The sequence below is a fragment of the Sinohyriopsis cumingii genome, chromosome 17, assembly GCF_028554795.1.
Source record: "Sinohyriopsis cumingii isolate HCF-2022 chromosome 17, ASM2855479v2, whole genome shotgun sequence".
Classification (NCBI taxonomy): domain Eukaryota; kingdom Metazoa; phylum Mollusca; class Bivalvia; order Unionida; family Unionidae; genus Sinohyriopsis; species Sinohyriopsis cumingii.
The window spans coordinates 70,545,754-70,570,115 of NC_142977.1; the positions used below are offsets into that span (position 1 = coordinate 70,545,754).

The following is a 24,362-nucleotide window of genomic DNA, read 5'->3' on the forward strand; positions in this document are numbered from 1 at the left end:
CACCATATGACCATGTATTAAACTACAAAATGTATCACCAAATGGCCATGTATTAAACTACAAAATTCATTACCATATGACCATGTATTAAACTACAAAGTGTATCACCATATGATCATGCATTAAACTACAAAATATATCACCAAATAACCATATATTAAACTACAAAATGTATCACCATATGACCATGTATTAAACTACAAAATGAATCACCATATGACCATGCATTAAACTACAAAATATATCACCAAAGGACCATGTAATAAACTACAAAATGTATCACCATATGACCATGTATTAAACTACAAAATGTATCACCAAATGGCCATGTATTAAACTGCAAAATGCATCACCATATGACCATGTATTAAAGTATAAAATGTATCACCCTATGACCATGCATTAAACTACAAAATATATCACCAAAAGACCATGCAATAAACTGCAAAATGTATCACCATATGACCATGCATTAAACTACAAAATATATCACCAAATGACCATGTAATAAACTACAAAATGTATCACCATATGACCATGTATTAAACTACAAAATGTATCACCATATGACCATGCATTAAACTACAAAATATATCACCAAACAACCATATATTAAACTACAAAATGTATCACCATATGACCATGTATTAAACTACAAAATGAATCACCATATGACCATGCATTAAACTACAAAATATATCACCAAACGGCCATGTAATAAACTACAAAATGTATCACCATATGACCATGTATTAAACTACAAAATGTATCACCAAATGGCCATGTATTAAACTGCAAAATGCATCACCATATGACCATGTATTAAAGTATAAAATGTATCACCATATGACCATGCATTAAACTACAAAATATATCACCAAAAGACCATGCAATAAACTACAAAATGTATCACCATATGACCATGCATTAAACTACAAAATATATCACCAAACAACCACATAATAAACTACAAAATGTATCACCATATGACCATGTATTAAACTACAAAATGTATCACCATATGACCATGTATTAAACTACAAAATGTATCACCAAATGACCATGTATTAAACTACAAATTGTATCACCATATGACCATGTATTAACTACAAATTGTATCACCATATGACCATGTATTAGCTACAAATTGTATCACCATATGACCATGTATTAACTATAAATTGTATCACCATATGACCATGTATAAAACTAAGAAATGTATCACCAAATGGCCATATAATAAACTACAGAATGCATCACCATATGACCATGTATTAAACTACAAAATGTATCACCATATGACCATGTATTAAACTACAAAATGTATCACCAAATGGCCATGTATTAAACTACAAAATTCATTACCATATGACCATGTATTAAACTACAAAGTGTATCACCATATGATCATGCATTAAACTACAAAATATATCACCAAATAACCATATATTAAACTACAAAATGTATCACCATATGACCATGTATTAAACTACAAAATGAATCACCATATGACCATGCATTAAACTACAAAATATATCACCAAAGGACCATGTAATAAACTACAAAATGTATCACCATATGACCATGTATTAAACTACAAAATGTATCACCAAATGGCCATGTATTAAACTGCAAAATGCATCACCATATGACCATGTATTAAAGTATAAAATGTATCACCCTATGACCATGCATTAAACTACAAAATATATCACCAAAAGACCATGCAATAAACTGCAAAATGTATCACCATATGACCATGCATTAAACTACAAAATATATCACCAAATGACCATGTAATAAACTACAAAATGTATCACCATATGACCATGTATTAAACTACAAAATGTATCACCATATGACCATGCATTAAACTACAAAATATATCACCAAACAACCACATAATAAACTACAAAATGTATCACCATATGACCATGTATTAAACTGCAAAATGTATCACCATATGACCATGTATTAAACTGCAAAATGTATCACCATATGACCATGTATTAAACTACAAAATGTATCACCAAATGACCATGTATTAACTACAAATTGTATCACCATATGACCATGTATTAGCTACAAATTGTATCACCATATGACCATGTATTGACTATAAATTGTATCACCATATGACCATGTATAAAACTAAGAAATGTATCACCAAATGGCCATGTAATAAACTACAAAATGCATCACCATATGACCATGTATTAAACTACAAAATGTATCACCATATGACCATGTATTAAACTACAAAATGTATCACCAAATGGCCATGTATTAAACTACAAAATGCATCACCATATGACCATGTATTAAACTACAAAATGTATCACCATATGACCATGTATTAAACTACAAAATGTTATCACCAAATGGCCATGTATTAAACTACAAAATTCATCACCATATGACCATGTATTAAACTACAAAGTGTATCACCATATGATCATGTATTAAACTACAAAATATATCACCAAACAACCATATATTAAACTACAAAATGTATCACCATATGACCATGTATTAAACTACAAAATGTATCACCATATGACCATGTATCAAACTGCAAAATGTATAACCATATGACCATGTATTAAACTACAAAATGTATCACCATATGACCATGTATAAAACTACAAAATATATCACCATACGACCATGTATTAACTACAAATTGTATCACTTATGACTATGTATTAAACTACAAAATGTATCACCACATGACCATGTATTAAATTACAACATGTATTCTCACAACAGGAGAGTCTGACTACTGAAAATTCAAACATTTGCATGCTAACTCATTCCAATTTACTGAATAAAAATGTTAACTCTACTTTGCTGACATGCATAATGGTGGTATGAGGTAGCAATAATATCATTAACAACTGTTCAAATTAATTGGTTTTTTTTATTTCAACACTGTTCAAATGTTTATTTCTGGAACAAATCTGAACAATCAGTTAGTTGTAAATAGATATTGCAATGTCTCAAGCGAAATATCTCTTAACTGGCATAGCACAAATGTTATTAGTGCAGCAAGTTCAAAACTATGTACAAGGATCGGGTACATGTACCACTTGAAATCTAAAGTTATTATATACAAAAAAAATAAACATTTTCTATCACAGTTTTCAGAAAAACCCAACAAATGCGAAGTATCAGAATCTTATTTTATAAAGAAAACTATGTAAATGTGAATTAGTCTGTGCCAAAGAAAACCAAATGCTAACGTTTTTCAAACAACCTAAACTCCTTATGATTGGGATAAAAATCAAACACTTAAAAATAATTAATTACAAAAGAGTTTTTTTTAATTTTGAGAAAAAGACCCTCAAAATTGTATAATACTGTGCAAAAAGGTATTGCATTTTCTGTAAAATTCACTTATGTCTGGTTGGAATCTGATAAACAAGTTCCCAAACCTGTATTGATACTCACGTGGGCTCGTATTGTTTGCTACAATTTACCTAATTTGTAATAAAAGGTATTACACTTCTCCCATTTCTCCTGTAACCAATTTAAGAATTGATAGGAATATTTCAAACTATACATCAGACAGCAAAATCATTTGGCACCAATGAGCTCAAACATTCGATATTTTAGACTACATCAAATCTGACAACTACTCTATAAAGAATGTCAGCCCATACTCCAACATTACTGCCAGACTTGGTTATTATAAATCACACTAACTTTATATGCAAGTGAAATGTACTATTTTTAATGAAATACTGCCTTCTCATTGGTATATGGTCTAACAAAAATGAGGCTATCGATAGCTGATGCTCTATTGTCATTTGGTCCACCAATAAGTTGGTAGATTTCTAAATATTTAGCAATGGTTGCTATTAATTTGACAATAATGTTTCATAACATGTCCTCTTTACTAACTATCAAATAAGAAGCTTTATTAAAATATATTTTCTCTGAGATAACATGTCACAGACATGTTGGCCTGTTGCGGTACTAGACTGGTCTTCAGTTACCTTCAATGTAAGAAAAGATACCAATAGAAAGCTTTGTACGGATTAACCAGTCTACTAATCTAATTGACTGAGTGCTTGGATTGACTATACCAATATGTTTATGACAAGCACCCAAATGATCCATACTGGTAAAAACTCAATCAATTTAACTCATGATCAGTTCAGTTATGAGTCAGTTATGTAATTGCTTCTTTCATCAAGGTGTGGCAGAAAATTTCCATGTGTTTCCAACTTTCATCAATATTTACAAAAGTCAAGGACTTTTTATGGTCAGGAATTTTTTATATATCACTTCCCATCTACTCTATCCTGATTTCCCCATAGCCTGGAAACCCTGCACCATTAGTAGACATCATCAGAAGTCTTTTGGTGAAAACACGTTAGAATGACCATCCATACAGGGCAAGACAGACATCATGACAGCCATACAATATACACAAGTAGCACCTTTTTCATTAGGACCTTGTGGCATTATAAAAAGTATTTTGATGAAAACTGTATGTTGATAGAGTCATCCATTTGGAAGGAACACAATGATCACCATATTGAGGGTCAATCATTTTCATTTAGGACCAAGCAGATACCAGAAGATCTCTTCTGATGAAAACTCCATGAACTCTCACTGAAAAGGAGTTACTGTAGTAATAACAAGATTGCATGACAGCCACTATTGGCTATATTATATGCCAGATCAGCACCATTTAATTTAGGACTAACAATACACATGTTGTTATGAGGAGTTTTCTGGTGAAAATTCCATGTTGACATGACTTTGCATTTTAGAGGAGCAACAAGTTTTCAAGATGGATGCCATGGTGGATGTAGTTTATATCAGATTCATACCAATTCCATCTACAGCCAATTTGATATCATGATTCTGGTGAAAGCACAATATCAATATGACCAGCATGATCTAGAAGAGGTAGTTATAACAAGATTCTCAAGATGATTACTGTGGCAGCCATACTGGATGTGCAAGCGGTACCATTTTCAATTAATACCAAGCAGATATGGTAAGAAGTCTTCCAGTGAAAACCACATGCCAATATGAGTATCAATTCAAGAGATTGGCATTTACAAGATTTTCAAGATGGCCAGTGGGGAAACCATATTAGACATTAAATTGGTACCATTTACATTTAGAACCAAGTCGATATCCACCATCAACATGATTTTTCATTCTTGAGGTAAAGTGATAACAAGATTTTCAAGATGGCTGTCATGGTGGCCATATTGGGCGTCAAATTGGCCCACTTCTATATACGACCAGATCAACATAAAAAGAAGACTTTTAGTGTAAACCACACCATGAGAGAAAGTTCAGGTGCAATAGTAATGACAGGATTTCCAACACCAGCACTACACCATTTTTATATGGAACCAAGACGATATCAGAAAAAGTCTTCTAGTGCAAACCTCATAACAGTAAGATCATCCATTTAGCAATCACAAGATCTTGAAGATGATTATTATGGAAGTCAAGCAACATATTCATTCAGAGCGATCAATTCTATGCGATGAATATGTGTGTGAATTTCATTACAATCTTCCACCAAGTTCAAGAGGACTAGCAAAAACAAACCTGCCCATACAGATGGATGGACAATGGACCATCCTGTAGGTTCTTCTTTTATATAGAGACCACTGTGTAAACCCTTCTTGTACATGCAAACTAACCTGTAAACTGATTAATTGATTGATAGTATTTTAATGGCACATCAGCACTGTTAATCTATTTAGCGCCATACAAAATGTTATATGTATAATCTTTTAAAAATTAGAAAAAAGTCTCATATCGACCAGCGATATCAAAACCAAATAGTTGAAATTAAAAAGATAAGATGGTAATGGTGAAAAATAAAGCTTCGCGATCAACAGGGTATGTAAATGGTTTATGTTAATGAAGAGTGATGAAAAGGTATTGAAAAAAAGGGATGGAATATATATTGCATAAATGTAAATTCTTCTTCTTTTACATAAAAACCATCCTGTAAACTATTCTTGTACATAAAAACCATCCTGTAGATTCTTCTTGTACATTCAAACCATCCTGTAAACTCTTCTTGTACATACAAACCATCTTCAGTAGACTCTTCTTGTAAATAAAAACCATCCTGTAGACTCTTCCTGTACATACAGACCATCCTGTAGACTCTTCCTGTACATACAAACCATCCTGTAGACTCTTCTTATACTCACATACCATCCTGTAGACTCTTCCTGTACATACAAACCATCCTGTAGACTCTTCCTGTAGATACAAACCATCCTGTAAACTCTTCCTGTACATACAAACCATCCTGTAAACTCTTCCTGTACATATATACCATCCTGTAGACTCTTCTTGTACATACAAACCATCCTGTAGACTCTTCTTGTACATACAAACCATCCTGTAGTCTCTTATTGTACTCACAAACCATCCTGTAAACTCTTCTTGTACATACAAACCATTGTGTAGACTCTTCCTGTACGTACAAACCATCCTGTAAACTCTTCTTGTACATACAAACCATCCTGTAGACTATTCCTGTGCATAGAAACCATCCTGTAGACTCTTCTTATACTCACATACCATCCTATAGACTCTTCCTGTAGATACAAACCATCCTGTAAACTCTTCTTGTATAAACAAACCATCCTGTAAGCTCTTCTGGTATACAACCAGTAGTGCTACAAAACAGCTTGGAAGTCAGGCTCTTGGCATCCAAGTACTTTAGAGCACGTCCTCATCTATTACATTCCTATAATACCATATTACCATCCACCTCCATTACATTCTTTTAATTACCTATCCTCCTAAATTACATTAATTTAGTACATTATTAACATCCACCACCATTACATTCCTTTAATACATTATTAAAATTCTACTCCATTACATTTCATTTGTACATTATCACCATCCACCTCCATTACATTCCTTTAATAGATTATTACCATCCACCTCCATTACATTCCTTTTTTAAATTATTACCATCCACCTCCATTATATTCCTTCTGTACATTCCTCTAATACATTTTTCCATCCACCTCCATTACATTCCTTTAATACATTATTTCCTCTCACTTCCATTATATTCATTTAGCACATTATTTTCATCCATCTCAATTACATTTCTTTATTTCATAATTACCATCCACCTGCATTACATTTAATACATTATTACCATCCACCTCCATTACATTACTTTAGTACATTATGACCATCCACCTCCATTACATTCTTTTAGTTCATTATTTCCATCCACCTCTAATACATTCCTTTTGTAGATTATTACCATCCACCTCCATTACATTACTTTAGTACATTATCACCATCCTCCTCCATTACATTCCTTTAATACAGTATTTCCATTCACTTTCACTACAATCCTTTAATACATTATTTCCATCCACCTCAATTACATTTCATTTGTACATTATCACCATCCACCTCCATTACATTCCTTTAATAGAATATTACCATCCACCTCCATTACATTCCTTTTTTAAATTATTACCATCCACCTCCATTACATTCCTTTTCTACATTCCTCTAATACATTTTTCCATCCACCTCCATTACATTCCTTTAATGCATTATTTCCTTTCACCTCCATTACATTCATTTAGTACATTATTTCCATCCATCTCAATTGCATTTCTTTATTTCATTATTACCATCCACCTGTATGACATTTATTTAATACATTATTACCATCCACCTCCATTACATTCCTTTAGTACATTATTACCATCCACCTCCATTACATTTCTTTAGTACATTATGACCATCCACTTCCATTACATTCCTTTAGTACATTATTTCCATCCATCGCTAATATATTCCTTTAGTACATTATTACCATCCACTTCCATTACATTCCCTTAGTACATTATTACCATGCACCCCCATTACATTCCTTTAGTACATTATTAATATCCTCCTCCATTACATTCCATTATTACAGTATTTCCATCCACTTTCACTACATTCCTTTAGTACATTATTTCCATCCACCTCTAATACATTCCTTTAATACATTATCACCATCCACCTCCATTACATGACTTTAGTACATTATTACCATCCACCTCCATCACATTCATTTATTACATTATTACAATCCTCCTCAATTGCATTCCTTTAATACAGTATTTCCATCCACTTTCACTACATTCCTTTAATACGTTATGTCCATCTACCTCAATTACACTCCTTTTGTATGTTATTAACATCCACCTCCATTACATTACTTTAGTACATTACCATCCACCACCATTACATTACTTTAGTACATTATTACCATCCACCACCATTACATTCCTTTAATATATTACTTCCATCCACCTCAATTACATTCCTTTTGTACATTACCATCCACCTCAATTACATTACTTTAGTACATTATTACCATCCAACTCCATTACATTCCTTAATTACATTATTTCCATCCACCTCCATTACATTCCTTTGTACATTATTACCATCCACCTCCATTATAGTCCTTTAGTACATTATTACCATCAACCTCCATTATATTCCTTTAGTACATTATTACCATCCACCACCATTACATTCCTTCAATACACTACTTCCATCCACCGCAATTACATTCCTTTTGTACATTATTACCATCCACCTCCATTATATTACTTTAGTACATTATTACCATCCACCTCCATTATATTCCTTTTGTACATTATTACCATCCACCTCCATTACATTCCTTTAATACACTACTTGCATCCACCTCAATTACATTCCTTTGTACATTATTACCATCCACCTTCACTACATTACTTTAGTACATTATTATCATCCACCTACATTACATTCATTTATTACATTACCTTCCACCTCCATTACATTACTTCAGTACATTATTACCATCCACCACCATTACATTCATTTATTACATTATTGCCATCCACCTCCATTATATTCCTTTAATACATTACTTCCATCCACTGCAGTTACATTCCTTTTGTACATTACTACCATCCACCTCCATTACATTACTTTAGTACATTATTACCATCCACCTCCATTACATTCCTTTAGTACATAATTACCATGCATGTCCATTACATTCCTTTAGTACATTATTAAATTCCACCATTACATTCCTTTAATACGTTATTTCCATCCACCTCCATTACATTTCTTTGTACATTATTACCATCCACCTCCATTATAGTCTTTTAGTACATTATTACCATTAACCTCCATTATATTCCTTTAGTACATTATTATGATCCACCTCCATTACATTTCTTTATTACATTATTACCATCCACCTCCATTACATTTCTTTAATACATTATTACCATCCACCTCCATTACATTTCTTTAATACACTATTACCATCCACCTCCATTACATTTCTTTAATACATTATTACCATCCAACTCCATTACATTCCTTTAGTACATTATTACCATCCACCACCATTACATTCCTTTAATACATTATTTCCATTCACCTCTTTTACATTCCTTTTGTACATTACTACCATCCACCACCATTACATTCCTTTAATACATTATTTCCATCCACTGCCATTACATTCCTTTAGTACATTATTACCATCCTCCTCCATTACATTCCTTTGTTACATTATTACCATCCACCTCCATTATATTCCTTTAGTATATTATTACCATCCACCACCATTACATACCTTTATTAAATTATTACCATCCACCTCCATTATATTCCTTTACTGCATTATTACCATCCACCTCCATTACATTTCTTTAATACATTATTACCATCCACCTCCATTACAATCCTTTAGTACACTATTATCATCCATTTCCATTACATTCCTTTAATACATTATTTCCATCCTCCTCCATTACATTCCTTTAGTACATTATTTCCATCCACCACTATTACATTACTTTAATATGTTATTTTCATTCACATCTTTTGTATTCTTTTTGTACATTATTACCATCCACTTCCATTACATTCATTTACTACATTATTGCAAGGCCCCGAGTGGCCAAGTGGTCTAAAGCGCTCTTCGTTATGGATCACTGCCATCTCACTTCTGTCTGGGTGGATTCGAGTCTCAGATTTGGCTAATGTGGATATGGAAGAAAGCTTGCCAGTAGCTTCTCGTGGGTCGGTGGTTCTTTCCGGGGTTTTTCTGGGTTCTTCCTCCACCATTAATACTGGCCGCCATGTATAGCCTATCACGTGCTGAAAAATGGCGTTAAACCCTACAACAACAACAACAACAACATTATTGCCATCCACCTCCATTACATTCCTTTACTACATTATTACCATCCTCCTCCATTACATTCCTTTAATACATTATTTCCATCCGCCTTCACTACATTCCTTTAATACATTATTTCCATCCACCTCAATTACATTCCTTTTGTACATTATTACCATCCACCTCCATTACATTCCTTTAGTACACTATTACCATCCACCTCCATTACATTTCTTTAATACATTATTACCATCCAACTCCATTACATTCCTTTAATACATTATTTCGATCCACCTCCATTACATTCCTTTAGTACATTATTACCATCCACCACCATTACATTCCTTTAATACATTACTTCCATTCACCTCTTTTGCATTCCTTTTGTGCATTATTACCATCCACAACCATTACATTCTTTTAATACATTATTTCCATCCACCTCCATTACATTCCTTTAGTACATTATTACCATCCTCCTCCATTACAGTCCTTTACTACATTATTACCATCCACCTCCATTACATTCCTTTGTTACATTATTACCATCCTCATCCATTATATTCCTTTAGTACATTATTACCATCCACCACCATAACATTCCTTTACTACATTATTACCATCCACCGCCATTACATTTCTTTAATACATTATTACCATCCATTTCCATTGCATTCCTTTAATACATTATTTCCATCCTCCTCCATTACATTCCTTTAGTACATTATTACCATCCACCACCATTACATTACTTTAATACATTATTTCCATCCTCCTCCATTACATTCCTTTAGTACATTATTACCATCCACACCATTATATTACTTTAATACATTATTTCCATCCACCACCATTCCATTCCTTTAGTATATTATTTCCATGCACCTGCATTACATTCCTTTTGTACATTATTACCATCCACCTCCATTACAGTCCTTTAGTATATTATAACCATCCACCTCCATTACATTCCTTTTGTATATTATCACCATCATTTTTAATTACATTTCTTTAGTGCACTATTACCACCATGTAGAAATTTCACCAGTTTTGTTGCTAAAAAAGTTGAGATGGAAATGGTGCAATGGCAGGGCTGTAGCAAAGAAGAAATCAATTACATCACTAAGTTAAAGACATGCAAAAGTCTGAACTCTTTCCTTTAGATGTTGTAGCATTTGTGCAGGCCTTGAATGCATAGCACAGAACACATGTTAATCTTGACTGAACTTTGATTTATAAACTGAGAAATGTAGACAACTTGTATATGAAAACCAATTGAAAACTGCAGGTAAATTTGCTGCACATGAACTAAAGTTTTCAGGATTATTTTATTTGACATAACAAATTCAAATTTTTTTGGTAGGGGTAAAAGCAGAAAACATAATTATATAAGTAAAGCAAAAACCAAATGGATGGGTGCTATTGATTGGTAACGTGGAGTTTATTTTCAACAAGTTGAGCTCCTGCAAGACAGTTTGGTAAAATAAATCATCAAGATTATAACTGTAATTGTAAATATTTCAATAAATGTATTTCAAACAATAAAACAAGAGACCACATTCTATGTGCAATATATGGACAAAAGATAACAATAAACAGAACTACTGTTACCATGATTTCTTTGTATAGGAAAGTTTCATATAATCTGGTAATATTAAATACATATTGCATCTCAACATATAATTAACTTCTTTGTGAAACATGTCCCACCTCTTTACCTCTATCCAACTACTATCCACCTATTAATGTAGCTATAATGTCTGCAGTGTGACAGTTTATAGTGGTGTCTAGCACCAAGGAATCATGCTGCAAACATGAAGCATCATGTCCAACCCAGTCACATTATCATGAAACCAGGCCAATCAGTCCTAACAATAACAGCTTATTGCTGAAAAACCAAGCGAGGCAGGGTAAGTACCATTTTTATAACACACACATCCACATTATATATATATACATATGGGGGGTGCGAGGCCTGGGCCTGACGTCCCGCTTGCCAAAGGAAAGTAAAGCGTCTCTCATAGCCTCTCCTTCCCAGGTGTAGTGATCGCCGCAGGACCACTGTCTCACTCTGCAGGGCAGGAGGTTACTTGCATATGGCCTCTCCTACACTATTGTGTCCACAGCAGCACCTTCACGCGGTGCCCCCTGTTTTAACAGAGCCTGCTGTGTGGCGCAACCGAGTACCCAGCGGTATAACTGGGTGGGCAGACTGGGCTCATTAGCCTTGGCAGGCAACCAGTCTAAGAGAAGGGAAACTCTGACCCCAAACCCGGGCAGATGAAGCTCGTTAGCCTTGTCAGGCAGTTCATCTAGGAGAAGGAAACTCTGATTCAAAACCAACCAAGTCCTATCCATTGGATTATGGCTCCACTGCCTTGTGGATATCTTCGGGAGAAGGAAAGGCTACGGGAGTAAACCCAGGCAGAAAATCAGGAGCGGAGCCCCTAAGGCGGCTGGGGGTCGACTACGACCTCCTTCCAGCAGCTCCTGCATCCAAACTGGTGCCAAATGTCATGCTCAGCATTCCTTTGGACCCCACCAGCAAGGACGAGAGGGGGATGCTGATGTCTGGGCAGCCCAGGATCTCCATACTCCACGCCCAGGCTTGCGCCCTGGAGAGGACACTCCAGTCTTGCTACTAAGTGAGGAAACAACACGGAAGCTGACAGTTTACGGGTTGTAAGTCCCACCCGATTGGCGTAGGGAAGGGGCGCCATGGGTCAGCTTTGACGGTGGGAGGGATCATCGTGTCCCACTGGCCAACTATCGCCCGCCTCAAGCCAGGTAGCCCCTGGTCAATAAGGTGTTGACCTGCCATCGTCTGCCTGCTCCAGTGGGTGTCTGGAGCTCAGTGTGTTGTTCAGCATGACAAGCAGATGGTATTTCCACACCAGACAAAAGAAACAAGAAACCAATAAAGAAGACTCCAGCTCTTCGATTTGCAAGCTGGAATGTGCGCACCATGTGTACAGGCATCTCTGACGACCTCAGAGAAGTGGACGACACCAGAAAGACAGCCATCATCGATAGAGAACTCACCAGACTAAATATCAGCATAGCTGCCCTCCAGGAAACCAGGCTCGCCTCTAGTGGCTCCCTTAGAGAGGAAAACTACACCTTCTTCTGGAAGGGTCGAGAACCTGAGGAGCCCCGTCAGCATGGAGTAGGCTTTGCCATCAAAAACAATCTCCTGGCCTCAGTTGAACCTCCCACAGGGGGCACTGAGTGTCTCTTGTCCATCCGCCTCACTACTGCTTCAGGTCCTGTCAACATCATCAGTGTCTACGCCCCAACCCTCACGTCATCAGAAGACGTGAAGGATCAGTTCTATGGGCAGCTGGACGAACAGATCAAAGGATGCCCCAAAAATGAACCACTATTCCTCCTCGGCGACTTTAATGCCAGAGTAGGTGTGGACCACGAGTCATGGCCTACCTGCCTCGGATATCATGGCACTGGAAAGACCAACGAAAATGGCCAGAGACTGCTGGAGCTATGCACCTACCATGGCCTGTGCATCACAAACACCTTCTTCAAGTGTAAGCCACAACACAAAGTGTCATGGAAACACCCCAGATCTCATCACTGGCACCAACTCGACTTGGTCATCACCAGGCGCTCTGCCCTTAACAGCGTCCTCTCCACCAGAACCTACCACAGTGCAGACTGTGACTCCGACCATGCCCTTGTAAGCAGCAGAGTGCGACTACAGACACATGCGCTACACCGCTCAAAATCAAAAGGACGTCCTCGTATAAACACTGCGCAGATGTCAGTCCCTGCCAAGGTGGAGGAGTATGTGTCTGCCCTGAACAAGGCTCTCCAGGACCTGCCTGAGTACAACGCTACAGCCAAGTGGAATGCCATGAAGGGTGCCATCTACAGTACAGCTATGTCAATGTTTGGCAAGAAGGAATGACCCAGCCAGGACTGGTTCAATGCACACCTATCAAGGATGGAACCACAAATCGAGGAGAAACGAAAAGCCTTCATAGCTTACAAAAAATGCCCTAATGAATGGATGCTTGCTGCTCTCAGAAGTGCCCGAAGTAACACCCAACGCATTGCTAAACAGTGTGCAAACGAGTACTGGCAACAACTGTGTGAAGGGATCCAGCGCAGTGCCGAGTCTGGACACATCCAAGGTATGTACAGTGGCATCAAGAAGGCTCTAGGCCCTACAGTGAAAGGGGTCGCTCCCCTGAAATCCCTGATGGGAGAGAAGATCACAGACCGTGGGCAACAGATGGCCAGATGGGTGGAGCACTACTCAGACTATACTCCCGAGAAACGTCAGTCACTGATGCAGCCCTCAGCAGCATAAAGAATCTGCCCACCATGGAAGAGCTCGACAAAGTGCCAACCTTAGAGGAGCTCAGCAAAGCAATCGACTGCCTTCCAAACGACAAAGCACCAGGTAGTGACAGCATCCCGCCCGAAGCTATCAAACGTGGAAAACCAGCATTGATTAAACCACTGCACGAGCTACTTTGCCGCTGCTGGGAGGAAGGAGTAGTCCCCCAAGACATGCGTGATGCCACAATTGTGACCCTTTACAAAAACAAGGGCGACCGCAGTGACTGTAATAATTACAGAGGGTTCTCGCTCTTGAGTATTGTTGGTAAAGTGTACGCCCGCATCATACTCAACAGGCTGCAGTTGCTGGCAGACTGTGTGTACCCGGAATCACAGTGCGGCTTCAGAGCAGGCAGGTCGATGACAGACATGATCTTCTGCTTACGACAACTCCAAGAGAAGAGCAGAGAGCAAGGTCAACCACTCTACATGATGTTCATCGACCTCACCAAGGCCTTTGACTTGGTCAGCAGGAAGGGCCTTTTTGAACTTCTGAGTAAGATCGGTTGCCCCCCAAAACTCCTCAGCATGATAATCTCTTTCCATGCAGATATGAAGGGAACAGTCCTGTATGATGGATCCTTCTCAACCTCCTTCCCAATTAACAGTGGTGTGAAGCAGGGCTGCGTGCTGGCACCAACACTTTTTGGGATCTTCTTCTCCCTGCTCCTGTCCTACGCCTTCGACACGTCCACAGACGGCATATATCTACACACCAGGTCCGACGGGAGGCTGTTCAACCTGGCACGACTGCGCTCAAAGACCAAAGTGAGAGCTGTGCTCATCAGGGAGATGCTTTTTGCAGATGACGCAGCTCTTGTGGCCCACACCGAGGAAGCCCTCCAGAGACTGGGAGACCGTTTTGCTGTTGCCTGCACGCAGTTTGGTCTCACCATCAGCTTGGAAAGAACAAATGTCAGCGTGCAAGATACCACCATTGCCCCTTCAATCAAAATCAACGGTGTCACCCTGGAAGCAGTCAACAACTTTATCTACCTAGGGTCAACCATCAGCAACACTCTCTTGACTGATATGGAGCTGGACAGAAGGCTTGGAAAGGCAAACACCATCATGGCTCGATTAACGAAGAGAGTGTGGGAAAACAACGCGCCGACAGAGCACACCAAGGTTCGAGTCTACCAGGCCTGCGTTCTCAGCACCCTTCTATATAGAAGTGAGACCTGGAGTACCAACATGAGGCAAGAACGCCGGCTCAACTCCTTCCACATACGGTGCCTAAAACGCATCCTGAAAATCAGCTGGCAAGACCGTGTTCCACACAGCGAGATCCTGCAGCATTCAAGTACCCCCAGCATGTACTCCCTACTAATTAAACGCCGCCTTCGATGGCTGGGTCACGTCCGACGCATGGAGGATGGAAGGCTGCCAAAGGACATCCTATATGGACAGCTGGCCACTGGCATGAGAAGAGTCGGACACCCCTCACTCCGTTTCAAAGATGTGTGCAAGAGGGACATGAAGGCATGCAACATTTCATCTGATGGCTGGGAAGAGCTGGCCGAGGACCGAGGCACCTGGAGACTGATGGTAAACAATGGCATATCAGTCGCTGATGTGAGGAGAGGCCAGTTGGTGGCAGAGAAACGTAAGAGAAAGAAGAACGCATCAGCAACCACAGTAACGCAGACTTCCCAGTATGTCTGCACCAACTGCAATAGGGACTGTCACTCATGAATAGGCCTGCATAGCCACAGCAGATGATGCCAACAGAGACAGACAACACCCCAAGGGCGCTATTTGCATGGTCTTTCGAGACCGAGTCGCCAATGATGATGATGATGATATATATATATATATATATATATATATATATATATATATATATATATATCACATGTTTTGTTCTGAATCAGTTGAAAGAAAGACACTGAATCAACATAAGTTTACACTGAGGCTGTCAGTCAAGATGTATTCATATGCCTTATCAAACAAATTTGTTCCTCAGAATAAAGCAGGAATGCAGTTTTGCATTTGTTATATTCCTCCTTTTCAAAACAGATTTAGCTATTCAGAATAAATAGAAAGCAAATTAAAATTTAGAAAGTAGCCAGTAGCTTTCTGTCGGTTGTTGGTTTTTCTCTGAGTCTTTCCTGGTTTTTCCTCCACCAAATATACTGGCCATGTGTATGTATAGCTTATCATGTGCTGAAAAATGGCAATAAACCCACAAAACCAAAACCACATTGCATACATTTGTATATAAAAGAGGAATTCAAGAGAGATTAGTTTTGTAATCTTACTGGGTCACCATCTGAAAATTAGTACTGGTACTTTTGTATAATTATTGATATCAGCATCATAAAAATCATACAGTTTATGTTTTGCATTAAACAATCATACATCTTTCTAATGTTGATCAGGGCACTATTATGCACCAAAAACATTCTGATTTACACAATGCTTGAGAAAACTGGACTTCTTGTAGACTTATTCTCCTTCTAAAATTGCAAATTTTTCATATAACTTGAACTTTATCTCTTTTACCCTTATTCCATCAGAATCATGTGCACACATGCAATCTTGTACAATCTGATGAAGATTATGCAGAAGTTCTTTGAATTCTTTTGCAAATTTGTCTGAGGAATCCATCAGTTCATATATATTTCGAAGAATGCTTTCTTTCATCTGTACATGAATGTAATCCTAAAAAATAAAAATAAAACTATTTTACGATACATCCTGCCATTCAGTGGATTACATATCATTTTAATGATCATAAACATTACAATTAACAGTAGACTTTTAAAAATCTATAATGCAATGAAGGCATAGGTACATTCCAACTAACAGTAAATTATGGTATATACAAAAGTGGTTATATATGCATAAGATTTTACTGTTAAATAGCAATGTGTTTATGGAAGACAGATGACCAACAACAGTTCCTAAAACTTAAATGCAAAACGTATACACAGTGTGGCAGATGCATGGACGTACTGAACGATGAATAGACACAAGGCTTCAAATTTCACAAAATGCACAGATTCAGTAAATGATGCCTCTTAAAAAGTGATATGGATATTATATGACAGCTAGATTTAGTTAAAATATATAAAGATGTGCATGAGTAACAGTCATGTTCATTTCTTATGACAAATTTCATCTAACTCTACATAATTTGGTGAATGGACATTCCACTGATCATAATTAAGGTGAATGGTCATTCTGCTATTCAATATTAAAGCATTTGTTTGTTAATAATTACGGTAAGGTGAATGGGAAAGGTGAATGGGAATTCCATTGTTAATAATTCAAGTAAATGGTAAACGTGAATGGGAATTCGGTTGTTAATAATTAAGGGGAATGGGAAATGTGAATGGGAATTCAGTTGTTAATAATTAAAGTGAATGGGCATTCAGTTGTTAATAATTAAGGTGAATGGGCATTCATTTGTTAATAACTAAGGTGAATGGGCATTCAGTTGTTAATAACTAAGGTGAATAGGCATTCAGTTGTTAATAACTAAGGTGAAAGGGCATTCAGCTGTTAATAATTAAGGTGAATGGGCATTCAGTTGTTAATAATTAAGGTGGATGGGCATTCAGCTGTTAATAAGTAAGGTGAATAGGCATTCAGTTGTTAATACCTAAGGTGAAAGGGCATGCAGTTGTTAATAACTAAGGTGAAAGGACATTCAGCCGTTAATAACTAAGGTCAAAGGGCATTCAGTTGTTAATAATTAAAGTGAATGGGCATTCGGTTGTTAATAATTAAGGTGAATGGTCATTCCACTATTCAATATTAAAGTGAATGGGCATTCAATTGTTAATAATTAAGGGGAGTGGGAATTCAGTTGCTAATAATTTAGAGCAATGGGAATTCGGTTGTTAATAATTAAAGGCAATCTGAATTCGGTTGTTAATAATTAAGGGGAATGGGAAACGGGAATGGGAATTCAGTTGTTAATAATTAAGGGGAATGGGCATTCAGTTGTTAATAATTAAGGGGAATAGGAAAGGTGAATGGGCATTCAGTTGTTAATAATTAAGGGGAATGGGCATCCAGTTGTTAATAACTAAGGTGAAATGGCATTCAGTTGTTAATAATTAAAGTGAATGGGCATTCAGTTGTTAATAATTAAGGTGAATGGGCATTCAGTTATTAATAATTAAGGTGAATGGGCATTCAGTTCTTAATAACTAAGGTGAATGGGCATTCGGCATTCGGTTGTTAATAATTAAGGTGAATGGGCATTCAGTTGCTAATAACTAAGGTGAATGGGCATTCAGTTGTTAATAATTAAGGTGAAAGGGCATTCAGTTGTTAATAAGTAAGGTGAATAGGCATTCAGTTGTTAATAACTAAGGTGAATGGGCATTCAGCTGTTAATAATTAAGGTGAAAGGGCATTCAGCTGTTAATAACTAAGGTGAAAGGGCATTCAGCTGTTAATAATTAAGGTGAAAGGGCATTCAGCTGTTAATAATTAAGGTGAAGGGCATTCAGCTGTTAATAATTAAGGTGAAAGGGCATTCAGCTGTTAATAATTAAGGTGAAAGGGCATTCAGCTGTTAATAACTAAGGTGAATGGGCATTCAGCTGTTAATAAGTAAGGTGAATAGGCATTCAGTTGTTAATAACTAAGGTGAATGGGCATTCAGCTGTTAATAACTAAGGTGAAAGGGCATTCAGCTGTTAATAATTAAGGTGAAAGGGCATTCAGCTGTTAATAACTAAGGTGAATGGGCATTCAGCTGTTAATAAGTAAGGTGAATAGGCATTCAGTTGTTAATAACTAAGGTGAATGGGCATTCAGTTCTTAATAATTATAATGAATGGGTGTATCATTATTCATAATTAATGAGAATAAGCATTTCATTGTTCCTGAGGTTCAACTGATTTGATTATATATATATATATATATATATATATATATATATATATATATATATATATATATAAAACATTCACATGAATAATAGGAATTATAATGGCCAAACTAGAGTGTCTGAAGATGGCATTCACTATGAATTCTGCAATTGATGCATTCCTTGTATTGGTTTATTTTTTGTAAGGTCTCACTGAAAACTTGAATTCTAATATCCACAAGAAGAAGCCATGGTATCCAAAGAACGGTTTTGCTGCAGGTAAAATTTCTACTGCTATAGAGTTCCATAAAAGTGAAACAAAATATGGGCCAATATATAACCTTTTAAGCCAGAAATGACAAAATCCCAAGATAGCACATCTGCATAGTAAATAGCTTTAAAATACATGACACAGTCAACTATACTGGCTACAAGATTTTATTTCACACATAATGGTCTTCCTATAAGGTTAATCCAGGAAAAATGGCACCTAACTAATTCAATACAGAATACAGTATGAATGGTTCCCTTGATATATTCCAGGAACAATGGAACCCAATAAATGAGTGTGTTTGTGTGTGTGTCATTTGGATTTTTAATGTAGCTTTAACAATTTTTCAGTCATATTTGTACAATGTCTGCAGTGTGGCAGTTTATAGTGATGTCTAGCACTGGGGAATCATGCCGCAGACATTTAGCATGATGTCCCACCCAGTCACATTATCCTGACAAAAGGCCGACCAGTCCTAAGACTAACCTCTTAATGCTGAGCACCAAGCAAGGCAGCTGTTAGTACCATTTTTGTAAGTCTTTGGTATGACTCGGCTGGGGATCGAACCCTCAAATTCCTGCATCCAAGGCGGACGCTCTAACCACTCAGCTACCAGACCCAATGAATGCAAAACATCATCCAGAAATAATGGCATATAAAGAATACAACACATAATCTGAAAAGAATGGTACTCAATGATTATGACACAAAAGCCAGAAAGAATGACACAGAATGATTACAAAACAGAAGCACCGAATAAGGGCACACCAATGAATATAATACATAATCCAGGAAAAATGGCACCCATTACATAAAACTGAATTCACAGTGAAACTAACGAGAGAGGAGAATGTATTTTTATGATGCCCCTGCATCTTGTTTTGATGTGGTTATAGTGTTCTACTAATACAGCATTACATCATGTTATGACAACTTAAGCAATGTGTCCTGACCTGGTCTACCTGGTAAGAATATAAGCCTCCATTCTTCCAGTTACAAGTTTACTGCATGAATCAGCCTCTACAATTGGTTACCAACTTTGGCTCAAACTGAATGGCTATGACTCAGGACTACTACTGCACAAAAAGAAAAGTGGCAAAGATGGATAGTCATATCTATGAATGGAAGGATGGATGACAGAAGCTTGATGGAAAGTTTCAATTTAATATCCCCCCACTTTTCTGCCTAACAGCAATGGACAAATTTTCATGGATTTCATGCAGACTGAATCATATATTTATTTCCTTTACAAGCTGGTTGAGAATAATGGAAGGCATCATTATATTTGTGTTTACTATTTATACATATTAAGAAATAATCTGACAGATATTCCTAGCACCAGATCTGTATCCCTCCAATTCCTCAATCCAAAATGTATTTTGTTTATGCAAAGGGTCATACAAGGAGCAAATATTAAACTCACTGAGAGAAAAAACACATCCTTCATAAATAAAGTTAATTTAATTGGTACAGTACTACCAGTTTATCTCAACCTGAGGTAATACTGATGTCATAAGTGGCTGTCAAAGTTAAGAGTTGGTGGGGGGGAGGATTTAGCATACAAGTGAAATCCATCTGTAATGGGTAACTTATCATCAATGCATAGGATTTGTACTTTGAGCATATAAATGAAGATGAAAAACTAAACCAGTTTTAAGTAAACTTGTACACTGACAACTTATATTTGTATTACCTATGTGTTATATAATCCAAATCTTATAAAATCAATGAATTTGGGTATTAGGTCACATGTTAGAAAATTCTCCAATCAGTCACATCTCGTTAGAAAATATATACAGTGTATAGACACATCTGTAAAAGGAATGGTATTCTTGTTTTATGTCCTGTATAGTTTATTGTCAAGCAAAATGTGTCACTAAAGAATTAACTAGCAGCATGTGGCCATTTAGTTGTTGCAGTATTTACATGCTACATATACTAAAATTGGCCTAGATTCTGGGCTGAATGAGACAATGAATAGAAACTTCTTGAGGCTACCAAGGGAAATTTCTTGAGGCTACCAAGAGAAATAGACGAATCATTGTGAAGTGAAAACTTGTCATCAAGTTTTGAAATAATTAAGAACAAAACTTGTTCTTTTGTAAACCACTCAAAAATTCCAGAATATGCAAAAAGAGAAATGCATATAATTATGATTATCTACAGCATAATCAATATATCAAATTAAAATGGCATTTAATTAAAATTTAATGATTAAAAATGAAACGGGTTTTAGCAAAATGGGCAGGAAGGGAGGATAATGATATTTCTGAATTTTAAGCACACTATAGTCTTTTTTTATTAACTTTTCAGATTTTAGCCATACTGACATAGTAGTATGTATAAGTGAAAAAGTTTCACACATCTTTGCAAAATGCAAAGCCTTCTGCTTCCTTGACTGCCAGATATTGAGTTTCAAGAGATTGTAAATTTAATTTGCGTTTTATGTTGCCATCGTTAGCATATTTTCAAGTTAATTTTACTCCTGCAGAAAACAAAACTTGCACAACACAATAAATTTGTTACAATCACATAACATTAGAAAATGCAACAATCAATCAGATTGCATTGCTTTTAAACAAGCTTGGTGCCAACTTCTTTTGATGACTGGAAAATTGTCTTTATAAAAGATTGTAGGTGGCTTGTTTTGATGAAGGGTGCACATGTTATTGAAATCACCATGAAAACCAACTTCCAAGGACCAGATATGTCCATTTAATAATGCGACAGAATCATAAAAGCCTGGCAGCAACATCAAACAATTGTAGAACAAAGTATGAATCAGAAGTGGCAGCTTGTCGATATAAACAATAAGAAATTTTTTTTGTTCAAGTTGGGACCGGCATATGCTGACATCTACATTATTTTTTATCTCAACATCAACATAAGCATATCAAATTTAGTAGTAATAACAGACCACAAGACCGGAACTTTGTACTCTCATCAACACAGCCGAGACCAGAACTTTGTACTCTCATCAACAAAGTCGAGACCAGAACTTTGTACTCTCATCAATACAGCCGAGACCAGAACTTTGTACTCTCACCAACAAAGCCGAGACCAGAACTTTGTACTCTCATCAACACAGCCGAGACCAGAACTTTGTACTCTCATCAACACAGCCGAGACCAGAACTTTGTACTCTCATCAACAAAGCTGAGACCAGAACTTTGTACTCTCATCAACACAGCCGAGACCAGAACTTTGTACTCTCATCAACACAGCCAAGACCAGAACTTTGTACTCTCATCAACACAGCTTATCAAGTTGATGTATGTGATGGCAATATAAGTGGGTAGGACTGAGTAAGATGTACCAACCATTCCGATGTTCAGATTTTCATCCACATACTTGTCTGTAAAGCTGCTTGTCATGCCCCTGACAAGTCCAGTCAGTTTCACTGGACCATTTTTAAGTCCCTTGACACTGTCTCGTATCTGAGCTTCAAGTGCCCTACCACAGGGTCGGATCTTCCAAAGATCTTTCAAATCGGTCTGTTCTTGTTTCTCCTTCCCCACTCTTGGGTGAATAGCAACCAAAGAGCTTGTCTTTTGTAACAAATACTTGGTCTTTTCAACTCCATCCAGATTTGATATGTCTAATTTCTTGTGAAATTCATGTATATCAAGGATTTCACACTGTATATGTTTTTCCTCTGAAATATAAAAATTAATATGAGGGATAACACAATGTTTTCAAAACAATACAAACTGTATGTACATGAATGTATATATCTTGTCTCCAAGAATGCAATATATTATGTACGTGTCCACTCACCAATGTAGCAAATAACAAAATTAATAAAAATGTTTCATCAGCAACAATATAAGTAATAATATTAGTATAAATGTTTCATCAGGAACAAGGTAATTAATAACCTTAGTATAAATGTTTTATCAGGAACAAGGTAATTAATAAACTTAGTATAAATGTTTCATCAGGAACAAGGTAATTAATAACCTTAGTATAAATGTTTCATCAGGAACAAGGTAATTAATAATAACCTTAGCATAAATGTTTCATCATGAACAAGGTAATTAATAACCTTAGCATAAATGTTTCATCAGAACAAGGTAGTTAATAACCTTAGCATAAATGTTTCATCAGGAACAAGGTAATTAATAACCTTAGTATAAATGTTTCATCAGGAACAAGGTAATTAATAACCTTAGCATAAATGTTTCATCAGGAACAAGGTAATTAATAACCTTAGTATAAATGTTTCATCAGAACAAGGTAATTAATAACCTTAGTATAAATGTTTCATCAGAACAAGGTAATTAATAACCTTAGCATAAATGTTTCATCAGGAACAAGGTAATTAATAACCTTAGTATAAATGTTTTATCAGGAACAAGGTAATTAATAACCTTAGTGTAAATTTTTCATCAGAACAAGGTAAATAACCTTAGCATAAATGTTTCATCAGGAACAAGGTAATTAATAACCTTAGTATAAATGTTTCATCAGAACAAGGTAATTAATAACCTTAGTGTAAATGTTTCATCAGAACAAGGTAATTAATAACCTTAGCATAAATGTTTCATCAGGAACAAGGTAATTAATAACCTTAGTATAAATGTTTTATCAGGAACAAGGTAATTAATAACCTTAGTGTAAATGTTTCATCAGAACAAGGTAAATAACCTTAGCATAAATGTTTCATCAGGAACAAGGTTGTTGTTGTTGTT

General features: G+C 36.3%; 1 protein-coding gene across 3 annotated transcripts in view; it reads right to left on the reverse strand.

The window, feature by feature from the left end:
• Positions 1–11,635: 11,635 nt before the first annotated feature.
• LOC149779202 (uncharacterized) overlaps positions 11,636–24,362 on the reverse strand; it is a 77,769-nt gene continuing 65,042 nt past the window's right edge. The window contains exons 12-13 of one of the 3 annotated variants that reach the window (XM_089939776.1): positions 22,992–23,326; positions 11,636–17,236 (exon numbers count right to left, since the gene is read on the reverse strand). In XM_089939776.1, the coding sequence (XP_089795902.1) occupies positions 17,021–17,236; positions 22,992–23,326 (551 nt within the window). In that variant the 3' untranslated portion in view covers positions 11,636–17,020. Of the gene's footprint in view, positions 17,237–22,991; positions 23,327–24,362 lie in introns of those variants that run through there. The other 2 variants (XM_089939777.1, XR_016415585.1) reach the window with 2 other exon arrangements.